The sequence below is a fragment of the Stenella coeruleoalba genome, assembly GCF_951394435.1.
Source record: "Stenella coeruleoalba genome assembly, chromosome: 15".
Lineage (NCBI taxonomy): Eukaryota > Metazoa > Chordata > Mammalia > Artiodactyla > Delphinidae > Stenella > Stenella coeruleoalba.
Window position 1 is genome coordinate 80,865,550 of NC_137161.1, and position 13,109 is coordinate 80,878,658.

Below are 13,109 nucleotides of genomic sequence, written 5' to 3' on the forward strand. Positions count from 1 at the left end.
GATAAGTGCACAAAGACACACGTATTATTGACACACCAAGCCAGGCACAATTTTCAGACACCAGCAGATACCCAGACTGGATGCACTCAAACTCTCAACCGCACAGGTATACAGGCACTCAGAGGGATCAGGACCCACACACACTCACACTTACAGAGACACCTGGTAACAGGCAAAAACACAGCTCCGCAGATTGGAAGAGAAAATTACATATTTAAATTGGAACACTACCATGCCCATCCACTCTCTAGCTGATTAAATACACAACTGGTCCCCCCATTTTCCATTTCTTTTTCTTTCCCCCTATGTTTCACTAATCTCGGGACACACACAAACGCAATGCACACGTATGTACATGCATGTGCACATACACAAGCCCACAGGAACACAAACAATTTCTCTAGATGCCCATCTCCGTCATCTCATACTTGGTCTCTTAGCCCCATCAGCCTCTCAGGCTGCCCCCCCCCACCTCGCCTCCCTCCCTCCCTCTTTCCTTCTCTCTTGGATGGCTTCCCCTCCCCCCAACAGATGTCTGAGCCATCTCTCTCTGATTCATCCTCCTCAGGAAGGTAACGTGACCCCCCCCATTCCACTGCTCTCGGTAACCAGGCAGGGAGGATAAAGGGGAGTGGGTTGAGGAGGAAGACGAATGAGGGGAACCCATAGGGGCAGAGGGATGTCCTAGATAGTCCGGGGAGGGGATGCGGCACAGTCTCAGGTCTGTTGCCCCCTCCTCTCCTTCTTTGGCATCTTCACAGTCACCTTGGTTCTCCTATTTTTTTTCTCTTTAGCCTGATGCTTTACCTGTTCCAGATGCCTGCCTGCCTGCCTCCCTCTCCTGCCCCCATCTCTTCTCTCTTTCCTCTCTCTCTACTTCTCCCCACCTCTTTCCCCGCAGAGCTGATGGGTTTTCTTCTGGGAAAGTGGAGCCACTGATGGAACCGAGAAGCCACTGCTGGCTATAGAGGGAAAGCACGTGAGCGTGTGTTTGTGTGTTTGTGTGTGTGTGAGAGAGAGAGAGAGAGTTTGAGAGAGAGAGAGAGAGAGAGGAGAGGATGAGGGTCAGTGCTAGGAAGAGATGAGGAAGGGGTTGAGGACTGGTTCTGAAAGAGTCTCTGAGCTCCTGACATACAGCTCTGATCCCGGTTTCCAGAGTCTTAGGGCGCGGGTGCCCTGTGTGTGCCCACAGGCACCCGTGTCCGCAGTCCTTGTGTGTCTGGCATGTGTCATTCCACTCCCCCCTTTCCCTGCCCACGCCCCCGCACAGCTCTCTGCCTGCACCGCAGCCCCCCTCCAGCCTCCCTCCCTCCCGTTCATTTCTGCAGTGGCTGCTCCCCTTGCCTCCCTCCCCTCTCCCCTGCCCCCCTCCTCATTTCCGTCCTCCCCCACCCCCGCCCACGGCTGGTCTCCCTTCACTGGACCCGGCTCGCTGATGGATTCTCTTTGCGCAATCTGTGCGTCATCGCCCCCCATCCCCCCGGAACCTCTAACTGTCCAAGCCCCCAATCCCAACCCCTCTGGCAGGAGATGCGGACGAGGGGTCTGGTGGCAGAGAGCGGCGATCTCTGACGTTGCACTCCCACCCTCCACGCCCCCCTCCATCGCGTTTAAATCTTCCCTTTAAGCAATGGAGAGAGATGGAGTTGAGTCACCCCCCACCTGCGCACCCCCCTCCCCACCTGGTCTGCTCTCGTCCTCCAAACGTCCTTTGGGGGGTAGCAGCGAGAGGGGAAGAAGCAGGAGGGTGGTGGGGAGAGGTGGTCTGAAAAGGGGCCAACAGAGTCAGCTGGACAGAAGGACAGACACACATTTTTTTCTCGAGACACGCACAGACCATGAACAGACACGACACAGAGGCACACACATCCTCAATCTTTTCCCTATCTCTTCCAACTCGGATCCTTTCCGACAGCATCACCCAAGCCTCAAGATCCACCCATGTGCCCCTGCCCATGGCCCGCATCCCGCACCGCAGATCCGCGGACAGCGCCCGCAGGCGCGCAGAACCATCCCTCCTCTCTCAGGTTCACGCCGTCCTTGGGCGTGTTCCCCACGCACCGTGCAGTCGGGGAATGGGGAGTCTGGCCCCCTCCTCAGTTTTGGAATCCTTCTCTTCCCCCTTCCCAGTGTGGATCTCCTATGGGTCCCAGTCAGACGCTGGGAGAGCCCCCACCCCATTCCGCTCGTCGGGCTCCCGCCGCTGCAAGTTGCTCTGTAACCCACCCTCCCGCCTTGCAGCGTCTCTGAATCCACCCTTCCATTCATTCTGCCATTCATTCATTCATCCTTTTCTCCTCGTCCCTCCTTCATTCATTCATAGCCCCCCTGCCCCGCCCGCCTCAGCATTTCATTCATTCATTCCTTCATTCATTCATTTCCCTGGTGCCAGGATAGCGCACACCCCTCCAAAGAGGCCTGCAGCGCGCAGGCGCGGGCCGGGAGAGGCACGCATCCTCCAATCGCTGGGCGGCCTCCCGCCTCTAGGCGCCCGCCCGCTTCCCCATGAATGAACATTGACGTCAATGGGGCGGGGCGATTCCCACGTGACCCCGCGCGCTCCTCTTTATAAGGCGGTAGCGGCGCGGGCGCTGTCCAGCGTGCTGAAGCCTGAGCGAGCGAGTCTCCCGGAGCCGCGCGGATCCAGCTGAGCCCAGCCCACTGGACGCCAGACCTCGACCATCGCTCGTATCCTAGCCACCGCTCGGAGCCGAGGCGGACGAGTCCCGATCTTCCCCTGTCCCCACCCCACCCCGACCCTCCTCTCCACCTCCCGCGTCGTGGCACCAGCTGGTAAATACTCTGCTGTCCGTCCCTCAAACCCTCAGCAGCCGTGGGCGTGAGGGAGGGTTCTCTCTCCCCCAGTTGGGAGTGTTGAAAACACAGCGGGGAGCCCCCGGGAAGGGTCCCTGGTAAATGGGGGAGTCGCCGCTCTTCTCTTGCTGCTGAAGTCGCCCACGCACCATCCGGGGAGTCCTGTGGGGAGGGAGCAGAGATTTTTTTTTTCCCCCGTATCCTTGCTGCTTAGTACGTGGGCGCTGCCAGTGAGCTGGCTCAGGGAAGGGGGGCGAGGAGGCACCGGGGGAGCAAGGGTTGCAGGCGTTTTCCCATTTACACGACTCCAGAGATCGGCACATCTTCCTCCTTTGCTCCTAAACGTCCCTTTTCAGGGTAAGGTTAGGGGGATAAGGGAAGCCCCGGCTTTCCTGATTAAAGGTGGGGGAAGGGAATATAAAATCAGAGAGCGGAAAATTCTTACAGAAACCCTCTCTTTCTTTGGTCACTTCTATTTTTTCACAGTCTCCGGCAGCACTTCGGTCATGAAATCGCTCAGGTTGCCGGCTCCTGTCCTCCTCTGCTTCCTTCTACTGACCAAGGGGTTGGGAGCAGCGCCCCCGGGGCACCCTGAGGCTCAGCCACCTCCCCCCAGCTCTGAGCATAAAGAGCCGGTAGCCGGGGACGCAGTGCTCGGGCCGAAGGATGTTAGCGCCCCAGAGGTCCGAGCCGCTAGGAATTCAGAGCCGCAGGACGAGGGAGAGCTTTTCCAGGGCGTGGATCCCCGGGCGCTGGCCGCGGTGCTGCTGCAGGCACTCGACCGCCCGGCCTCGCCCCCAGCGCCTGGCGGCTCCCAGCAGCGGCCAGAGGAAGAAGCAGCAGAAGCTCTGCTGACCGAGACCGTGCGCAGCCAGACCCACAGTCTCCCAGCGCCAGAGACCCAGGCGCCCGCGGCCCCGCCTCGCCCTCAGACTCAGGAGAATGGTCCCGAGGCGGCCGACCCCTCCGAGGAGCTCGAGGCGCTAGCTTCCCTGCTTCAGGAACTGCGAGATTTCAGTCCGAGCAGTGCCAAGCGCCAGCAAGAGACGGCGGCAGCAGAGACGGAAACCCGCACGCACACGCTGACCCGAGTCAACCTGGAGAGCCCCGGGCCGGAGCGCGTGTGGCGGGCTTCCTGGGGAGAGTTCCAGGCGCGCGTCCCGGAGCGCGCGGCCCTGCCGCCGCCTGCTCCCCCGCAATTCCAGGCGCGTATGCCCGAGAGCGGGCCCCTTCCCGAAGCCCACCAGTTCGGGGAAGGAGTGTCCTCCCCCAAAACACACCTAGGTGAGGCACTGGCACCCTTGTCCAAGGCGTACCAAGGCCTGGGCGCTCCCTTTACCAAGGCGCGCCGGCCGGAGACCTCACTCCTGGGCGGCTCTGAGGCGGGAGAGCGCCTTCTACAGCAAGGGCTGGCGCAGGTGGAAGCCGGGCGGCGGCAGGCGGAGGCCACACGGCAGGCCGCGGCCCAGGAAGAGCGGCTGGCCGACCTCGCCTCCGACCTGCTGCTCCAGTATTTGCTGCAGGGCGGGGCTCGGCAGCGCGGCCTGGGGGGTCGGGGGCTGCAGCAGGAGGAGGAGCGAGAGACCGAGAGGGGGCAGGAGGCGGCGGAGCAGGAGAGACGCGGCGGGGAGGAGAGGGCGGGGGAAGAGGATGAGGAGGCGGCGGAGGCGGAGGCGGAGGCGGAGGAGGCGGAGAGGGCGCGACAGAACGCTCTACTGTTCGCCGAGGAGGAGGACGGAGAAGCCGGAGCCGAAGACAAGCGCTCCCAGGAGGAGACGCCCGGCCACCGACGAAAGGAGGCCGAGGGGGCAGAGGAGGGCGGGGAGGAGGACGACGACGACGAAGAGATGGACCCGCAGACAATCGATAGCCTCATTGAGCTGTCCACCAAACTCCACCTGCCAGCGGACGACGTGGTCAGCATCATCGAGGAGGTGGAAGAGAAGCGGAAGCGGAAGAAGAACGCCCCTCCCGAGCCTGTGCCGCCCCCCCGGGCCGCCCCCGTCCCCACTCACGCCCGCTCCCCGCAGCCCCAGCCCCTCTCCCCAGCCCCGGCTCGGGACGAGCTGCCCGACTGGAACGAGGTGCTCCCGCCCTGGGATCGGGAGGAGGACGAGGTGTTTCCCCCGGGGCCCTACCACCCTTTTCCCAACTACATCCGGCCGCGAACACTGCAGCCACCCGCTGCCTCGCGCCGCCGCCACTACCACCACGCCCTGCCGCCTTCGAGCCACTATCCCGACAGGGAGGCCCAGGCGCGGCGCGCTCAGGAGCAGGCGGAGGCAGAAGAGCGCCGGCTGCAGGAGCAGGAAGAGCTGGAGAATTACATCGAGCACGTGCTGCTCAGGCGCCCGTGACCGGCCCCGCCCCCGCGCGCCACCGCGCGCGCCGCCACCCCCCTCCGTGTCGCTCCTTTCCCCTCTCAGTGTTTGCATGCGCCCAGCCCCGCCCCCGTCCACCCCTCCGCCCGCGGGCCGCCCCGCCCCCGGGCTACGCCGGGACCTGTCAGACCTCTTCGTGCGTCGGAAGCCCGAAATCCCAAACTCACTCACGGGTGTCTCGGGGCCAGCAGGGGGGGGGCGGGTAGTTTGTGCGAGTTCCCTGCCCCCGCGGGGCCCCGTCCCCACCTAGTCCCTCTCGGGATGTCCCGGTCTGAAACCGGAAAAAGGATTTCCAGTTAACTGTGTGAAGAAGTGTCTGTCTCCCGCCCTTTGGGCCTCCCAAGAGCCTCTCCACCCTCTCCGGATCGCTGTGAATTTACCCCTTCTTTCCCTACTCTGTTGTAAATACCCCTCACGGAGGAAATAGTTTTGCTAAGAAATAAAAGTGACTATTTTATTAGGACTTTGTTCTCGGTTATTCACCCGTCCCCTTGGGCCTGTGTGGTCCTTCCCAAGGGGCGGTGAGGGAAGCGCCATCCACAACACCCATCTCCTGCTCAACAGCGAAGGTTGAGTGACAGAACCTCTTTCAACCGTATTCGGCGTGGGGGAGGGGGCGTAGAATAGGCTCACATCCTTTAGGAAACCCTAAATTCCACTTCCAGCTTGGGGGTTAAAGTCACAGGTCCCCAGGCCCTGGCAGAGAGATGCAGAGCGGACACGGTGCCACAGCTCTGAGCCACCTAGTAAATCCTTCTTTGCACGATCTCAGGGCCACCTAGGCAGTGCTGGTGGCTCCCACCACCCCTGCTCCACCTTACCCACCCACCTCCCTTAACTGCTCCCTCAATTCCCTGGTCCTATGTACCTCACAAGACATGTGGGGAGGAGGGGTTGGCGGCCACGGAAACATCCTTTTAACTGCTTCTCAAGCCTTTTCTAAGCATAGAGGATGGGATACATCCTTGAACTCTGGAGTCTCCTCCCCAAATGAAACTAAACCAGGTGAAGGACCACAAAGAAACCTCAGAGGAGTGAAACCATGTCCCCAGGAGTTGCTCCTCCCTGTCTGAAGGCAGCTCAGGGAGCTGGAGGCACCTTGGTCAGTGGTCACTGAGGTCAGAGAGACACTGAGCTCACAAATCTGTTTGGGGGGAGGGCGGTGCCAGGTAAAATACAGGACAATCAGTCAAATTTGCATTTCAGATAAACAATGAATACATTTGCACAGGACACACTCATCCTAAAAACATTATTCATTATCATAACAAATTGAACTGGGTATCTTCATTTTTTTTTGGGGGGGGGCTTAAATCTGGCAACCCTAGTTCCAGGGATGAGTGGAACGGGCAGTGTTGCCTTCCCGTCCTGACTGATCGCAGCAGCCCTCCTTCACAGAGCCTAAGCCAGGCAAAGTCCAGAAATGCTTTTCCTTTTATTTTAGAGGAAAAGAAAAAAAAAATCAGACACTTTCCCCACCCCACCCACTTAGCTCCTGCCTCACCGGGAACTCGGAGTGAAGGAGGGACAGGGCCCAGTCTTCTGTAAAGCCTACCCTTCCCCCAGCCCTCCCTTTCCTCAAAGTAGCAAGGTTAGAAAAAAATTAACTATGTTGCTCCTCCCCTAGAACTGAACGGAGGCCCCACTGCAGCCAAGAAGGAAGGGGAGGAGACAGATGAGGGAAAAGGACTTCCCTCTGGAGACACGGAGGTCCCCCTCCCAGGCAGAGAAGCTGCCCTGGCTGGCTGCGGGGAGGGCTGGAGGTAGGTTATGGGGCAGGGAGAAGAGAAGAGCCCTGAAAACCTTTTCCCTTTAACCTGACATATTTATATATTTACAGTTATAAGGGTGGGGGGGAGTTTGGGGTGACATTAGTTCTTCAAAGGCAGGGAATGAAAGCCAAATAGCACCCCCGACTTGGTCACATTTTCCTGCCTCCTAGCTCCTAAAACCTTCAGTGGGAAAAGGGGAAACAGGAGGTAGGGGGTGGAGGGAGGGAATGTTTGAGGGTCCTGAGCCCACAGCTCACTGCAAAAGTAGGTGAGGCAGCAGAGGAGGGGCAGCTGGGTCCCACCAAGAAAAGGGCCACCGATGCCCTGCCTCTCCACCAGCTCCCCACATCTCCACGTGGCCCCGGGCGGAGGCTAGGCCAGACCCATCTCCTCCAGCACACTGCGCGGCGACTCATCCTCCTAAGGCAGAGACAGACAGAGGGTGATGTGGAGACGCCAGGAGAGGCAGACAGGGTGAGGGAGTGGAGGGTGGGCAAGACAGCAATCGTCAGGACAGACAGAGGAGGGGGAAGCACAGAGAGACGCGGGGAGGGAAGAGAGAAGCCAACGTGAGCCCAAGGCTGGAACAGCTGGGCACCCTTCAGGGGAGCTCTCCAGCCTCCCAGGGGCGCCTCCCAGGTGCACCCCCCAGAGCCAACCATGGCAAGGAGTGGGGTCCAGGTTGAGTCCCCCACCACGCAGAGAACCCAAAGCCAGGAGCTTGGCAAGCAAGGGGCTCGGCCTCAGTATCCGAAGGGGAGGGAGGAAAACTGGGACTGGGGGCTGGGAAACTGGCTTTCCCAGGGCTGGGGGTGGCAGATGGTTGGGTGCGGGGAGGGAGTAAGAAGTTGGCATCAGGTCCCCGAGGAAAGGTGGACCAGACTGCAGAGAGATGAGTCATTAGGGTCTGAGCAGAGCAGTAGCAACAGGGTGGGTGTGTGAGTGCCAGGGCACGTGTGTATGAGTGTGCATGTGTGTGTGCGTGTGTGTGTGTGTGATGGGGGAGCTGGACCAGTGAGATGGCAAGTTGGATTCTGCCCTTTCTCCTTCTGCAGGGATGAGCCCCCCCCCCCCCGCCCCCCATCTCTCCCCCTCCTCAGAGCCAGCTCAGGCCGGCTTGCTCATCATTGCAGGTTCCGGTGACTCATCTCCCTGCACCAAGGCTCAGCAGTGGCACAGCAGAGAGGGGGCAGGCAGTAATGGCGTGAGGGCGGGGGTGCCGGATAGAAGGGAGAATCAACAACCAGGCGCCCTCGACCCCAACCCCCAAATCCCCATGGCAAAATTTTGCTTCTGAGAAGCAGAGGCTTTGAGTATGTGTGTGTTTAAAAAAACGAAAGAAAGAATGACCTATCACGTGCCCCTTCTCCAATTCTCTGAGCAACCCTAAATGCCAAGAGTAGCGTGGGACAAAGGCGATCTGGCTGGGATGAGACACCCTGGGTCTTGGGAGAAGGAGGGGGGAACTGGCACAGGCGGCCGTCCGCCACCCCCACTACCTCCCACCCCGAGCAGTTCGGGCTTGAGGGCCAGCTGGCCAACCAGGCGCCTTGGGGGCCAGACGCCACAGGGAGGGCGGGAAGGGGCAGCTGGGGCCCGCAGGCAAGGTGTCCAGAGCAGGGAGGGTGCCCCTGGCCTTGGTCCTCTTCCTCCTACCCCTCACCGTCCCGGCCCGTACCTCCTGCAGCAGGTCCGCCTGCTCGATAGCCTTCAGCACACTCTTCTTGGAGGTGTCCTGGACGTCACCCCCCATCAGAAACTCATCCAAGATGAAGTAGGCCTTCTCAAAGTTGAAGATGATGTCCAGCTCGCAAACCTGGGAGGAGGCGGGGGAGGCAGAGCTGAGTGTCAAGGTGCATCTCCACCCCACTTTTTTCTCATCACGGTTCCATGGCCTTTGTGACCACTCCTGCCCACCTTGGGTTCTTGCCCCAGGTCTATGTCCTCCCAACCCCTAGGCCTTAGTCCTTTGTTTGGCTTTTCCTTCTTCTCTTGCCTCTTTCTCTGTGATCATGAGACATTAGTTGCTCTAGTCTACCCTTGACTCCTGTTGCCTTCCCCCCAGATCTGCGACACAGTTCCTACCAGAGGCTGGGCTAGCTTCCCTCCCTAGGCACAGTGACCGGGCAGGGAAGGAGGTTCTGGATCATGGGGTAAATGACTTCGGTTCCAAGCAGCACTGTGACACTAACCAGCTAACTCTACATGGCATTCAATTTCTCTGAGTCTCAGTTTTCTCATCTGAAAATGGAGACACCAACACCTACTCATAGGACGGAATGAGGAGCAATCAGGAGAACCTGAAAGCACTGTGTAAATTATTAAGTGGAATACAAATTATGGAGTTGTTACCATTCCCCACCTAAGATCTGAGCTCACTGCCAGTGCCCAGACTATAGCCCAGATCAGTTAATTCAGAATCTCCAGGGGTGAGACATAGGCATCGCTATTTTTAAAAAAAACCTCTCCAGAAGATTCCAAAGCAAAGTCAAGGTCAGGAACCACTGATAAAAATCTGAACATGGCCTCTGTCCTTGTGTGAGACGTTTGAGCTGAGCTCTAGATGGATTGACTAAGTGGCAGACTCTGGTCCCCACCCTCCCCCCCAGGCTGATTAAGGGGCATGGCTAATAGGCTTAAGGCTTAAAGAGGGAGATTAACTACTGTTCTCACTGTTCCAACTTCCCCTCTCCTGAGTCTTCCAGGGCAGAGATCGGAAGGACCCCAGAGTTTGGTAAAAAGAGGGGATTGCTGCGTATAGCAATGGGTGGATGGGGAGACTTACGCTGCCGAAGTATTTGTCCAGGAGCTCCACGTACCGGTGGATCAGCTCCAGCGTGATAAGCTCGTTGTCTTGGCCCTCGATGGCGCAGCAGAAGTAGAGGCTGGCATATCTGAGGACAGGGGCACGGGAGGGACGGCTGGGACGGCTCCTGGGGCTGCTTTGGGACCCAGGCATTTTGTGCCCAAACCTCTCATTTCCCCCCATTCCCAGTCTGTGCCCCTACTGGACACAGGCGGGGTGGCCCCAGGGTGTGCAAACAGTAACTCACCCTGCCTCTTAGTGCCTCTCACAGACACAAGCTCTTTCCCTCTCGACCTCTGACCTGTTCAGTTTGACTCAGCAAAAACCTGAGCCACGAATTCACCTGCTCAGAGGAGGAACTGGGAAGGGCTGGTGCACGTGTGTGTGTGTGTGTGTGTGTGTGTGTGTGTGTGTGTGTGTGTGTGTGTGTGTGTGTGTTAGGAAAGTGGTGCAGGATCTATGACTGTTGAATGAGGCTGCCAGGGACGTGTGCAATAGACAAGATGGGGCCTTCGGGACAGAGGTAGGTGCATGAAGTAGGTGTCAGGCTTGAGCAAAGCCAAAAGGGAACAAGAATTTCTTCAACGTGAATTTGGAAAGTAAAGGCGGCTGGAGTTCATCGCTGCCCTCCGGATGTCCTTAGCTCTAAGCTCTTCCTGACCTAAGGGACTGCCTATTTCTTGGCCAGGTGAACCCATCCCAGACCCCAATCAAGCAGGATCCAGGCAGGTCTGAAAGTAGGTGGGGAGTCACCTCTTATAGACAACTTTGAGGTCCCTCCACTCCAGGAAGCTGCACATCTTGGGCTTGCGAGCCAGAACGACCTGCATGAGCTCCCGAACCATCTTCTTTCGCTCCTTGTCCGAGGTGGCCAGGTACCATTTTTGTAGCCGCAGCTTCCCCTGCCGGCTGAACAGCAGCATAAATCGCATCTGGGGGTGGGGGGGAGTCAGAGCCAAGGGTCAGAAATTTGGTTCTCTGAGCTGGTTTCCTCCAGAAATACACAGCCCCAAACCCATCCCATCTACCTCTTCTCTACTCACGGCTCCTACTTTCTTCAAAACATCAGCCCTTGCTGTCAACACTGGCTACTCCCACCAGCAGGTGCCTTTCCTTGTAGGGGGTGTCAGAGCTTCTGCGTCTGTCATTTGGGTTCAAATCCTGCCTCTAGTAGTTGAGTAATTTGCCTTGGGCAATTACTTTATGTCTCTGGGCTTCAGTTTCTTGGTGTGTAAGATGGAAATAATAAAAGTACCTACTTTCCCGAGTTGTTAGGTGGGATTGAAGGAGTTGATACGTGAAACAGTGCCTGACACGTAGGGAGCACTGTAACACATTAGGTATCATTATTATTATTTCCTGATCTCCTGTTTCCTAATCCTGTTTTCCAAAGGTGGGTAAAATGCTATCACGGTGACAAGAAGCCCATAGCTGATGTCAGAGACGTCTGCTTTCTTTCCTGCTGTTTCTATCCACCACCACGCTGAAATCAGGTATTTTGTTCTCAAGAAGTTACCTCAATCCTCCACCCCATCCTAGCCATACACCCTTGCTGATGTCCCCAGCACACTGCCCTCCAGTGCCAGTCCTGTGCTCAGGGGTATTCTTCACGTTAGCACATGGTATTGGGAGCCCCGGATTCCACCCTCTGCTCTCCTCGATTCCACCCTCTGCTCTCCTCGGCCCTCCAGGCATTTGGCCAGACATATTCCTCTTTTCCTCCTTTTAGGGTGCCTCTTGCTGAATGCCCACACTTCCCCAGATACCAGGTGACCAATTTCCCTTTCAGTCCCTCAGTTTGGACACAGCCATTCAGGGTGGCTCGCCTAGGGAATGTTTGTGGAACAAGCCCAGGGGGGTGGACTGGGGAGTGCAGAGCCCTCACTACCCCGTGCAACCACAGCTTCCCAGTTCGGGGGGTGGGCGGGTCCGGGCCACATCCTGGAGTCATCTCCCTCTCCCTGGAGCTCTTCTCTCCGTGTACATTACCAGGGCCGGAGTCCTGGGTGTGCGGAACAGCACTAGTTTAGACGGCTAAGGATCAGAATTCGAGAGAACTGGGGGTTTTTTTGGTGGCGGGGAAGGGGAAGCGCTGCTAGCGTGGCGGGTGGTCAACAGAGGGGCACAAGGGAGCCGTGTGCGGCTACGATGGGGGGTGGGCCGGGAGCAGGAAGACGGAAGGCCCGAGTTCCGGAAAGAGGATGGGGTGGGGGCCGGAGAGCCAAGAGCACCGGAACCGGGAAGCCAAAGCCTGGGTCCCCGAGAGCAAAACCTCGAGCCCACTTGGCTTCCCCACCTCACCCCCGCCTCTAGGTGAGGCAGGACGTCCACTCCTCGGACCCGGAAACTATCCCCTCGCACACACCGCCCTTCCCGCCGGCCGCCGCTGCTCTGGGCTGCACGTGGACAGAGGGTCTCGGTGACTTGCGACCCCCGCTGCCTCCCACCGCCAACAGGCCCCGGAGCCCCCATTCCTCGGGCGACTTCCCTGCGGCAGTGGTTGGGACTCCTTGGATCGCGACCCGCGCGCCCCCCGTGGCTCCGGACGGTCCCACCGCCCCCTAGTCACCTCCCTCTCTCCCCACAAATGCGCCCCCTCTCCGCGCCTTCTCCCTAAAGCCATTTCCAGCTGGTCTTCCTTCCGAGGCCGGCTAGCCCACCCGCCCAGGTAAGTGAGGGCCTCTGAGGACCGGAGGGAGAAAGAGCGGCTCACACCGAGGGCGGCCCCAAGGACCCCTGCAGGTGCAGCCCACGCCCCTCGGTTCCCCCTCCCCTCCCTCTTTGCACAGCCTACCATCCTGCAGCCTCCGGCCCTGCGCGTCCCTCTTCGGCCACCGTAGGCGCCAGCTCCACTCCCGTTCTTATCCTTTTGCCTCCTTCCCTCCCTCTCTCTTGAAGCCCCGCCCCGTCCGCCGCGGTTCTGAGAACCAAGGCTTTGCGTACTGCGCAGGCGCCAATGCTGCGGAGCGCGCGGGCGGGGCTGGAGGTGGAGAAGCGGAAGCCATGGCAACCAGGTCCTTGACTTCAGCTTTGAGTAGCCCTGTCGTCATGGTAACAAGGCTGTCTTGTGGGCTGGTTGGAGGATGGGGGAGGAGGACAATGAGGTCCTCGCGCTTTGGAACCTTGGGGGAGAAAGGCGGGTAAAGGGGTGAGAGGTGGATGAGGTGACCGCTGGAGTTTGTGAGGAAGTAGGGTGGTTTAATGGAAGGGGCGTGGGCGATTGAGAGGGAGCAGGGTGGGAATTGTCTGTAGGGAAGGAGGAATGACGAGGAAGGCAAAGACAAAGGGTGGTGGTAGGGCAGGCATGAGAGAAGTATGGAGCTCAGAATAGACATC

At 58.9% G+C, this 13,109-nt stretch overlaps 2 protein-coding genes across 3 annotated transcripts; one reads left to right on the forward strand and one right to left on the reverse strand.

Annotated features, from left to right (window-relative positions):
* Positions 1 to 3,320: 3,320 nt before the first annotated feature.
* Positions 3,321 to 5,171, forward strand: VGF (VGF nerve growth factor inducible; the record flags this gene model as incomplete). The annotated part of the gene is made up of 1 exon (XM_079944889.1): positions 3,321 to 5,171. The coding sequence occupies one exon, from the start codon at positions 3,321 to 3,323 to the stop codon at positions 5,169 to 5,171; it is 1,851 nt and encodes a 616-aa protein (XP_079801015.1).
* A 1,265-nt stretch (positions 5,172 to 6,436) lies between these two features.
* On the reverse strand, positions 6,437 to 12,803 carry AP1S1 (adaptor related protein complex 1 subunit sigma 1). Of its 2 annotated transcripts, none has more exons than XM_079945564.1 (5): positions 12,568 to 12,803; positions 10,527 to 10,705; positions 9,753 to 9,861; positions 8,646 to 8,783; positions 6,437 to 7,387 (listed from the first exon to the last, which is right to left on the reverse strand). In XM_079945564.1, the coding sequence occupies exons 1-5, from the start codon at positions 12,568 to 12,570 to the stop codon at positions 7,340 to 7,342; spliced, it is 477 nt and encodes a 158-aa protein (XP_079801690.1). In that variant the 5' UTR covers positions 12,571 to 12,803; the 3' UTR covers positions 6,437 to 7,339. The 2 variants fall into 2 exon arrangements, with proteins under 2 accessions (XP_079801690.1, XP_079801691.1); XM_079945565.1 differs by lacking the exon at positions 12,568 to 12,803 and adding an exon at positions 11,763 to 12,266.
* Between the last annotated feature and the right edge of the window lie 306 nt (positions 12,804 to 13,109).

Bases quoted from the DNA above. Each gene is read 5' to 3' on its own strand.
- AP1S1 (XM_079945564.1), bottom strand. The intron at 9,862-10,526 runs GTGACTCCCCAC...CCCTGTCCTCAG, and splicing joins CTCAAAGTTGTCTATAAGAG to ATATGCCAGCCTCTACTTCT. The intron at 7,388-8,645 runs GTACGGGCCGGG...TCTCTGCCTTAG, and splicing joins AGGCGGACCTGCTGCAGGAG to GAGGATGAGTCGCCGCGCAG.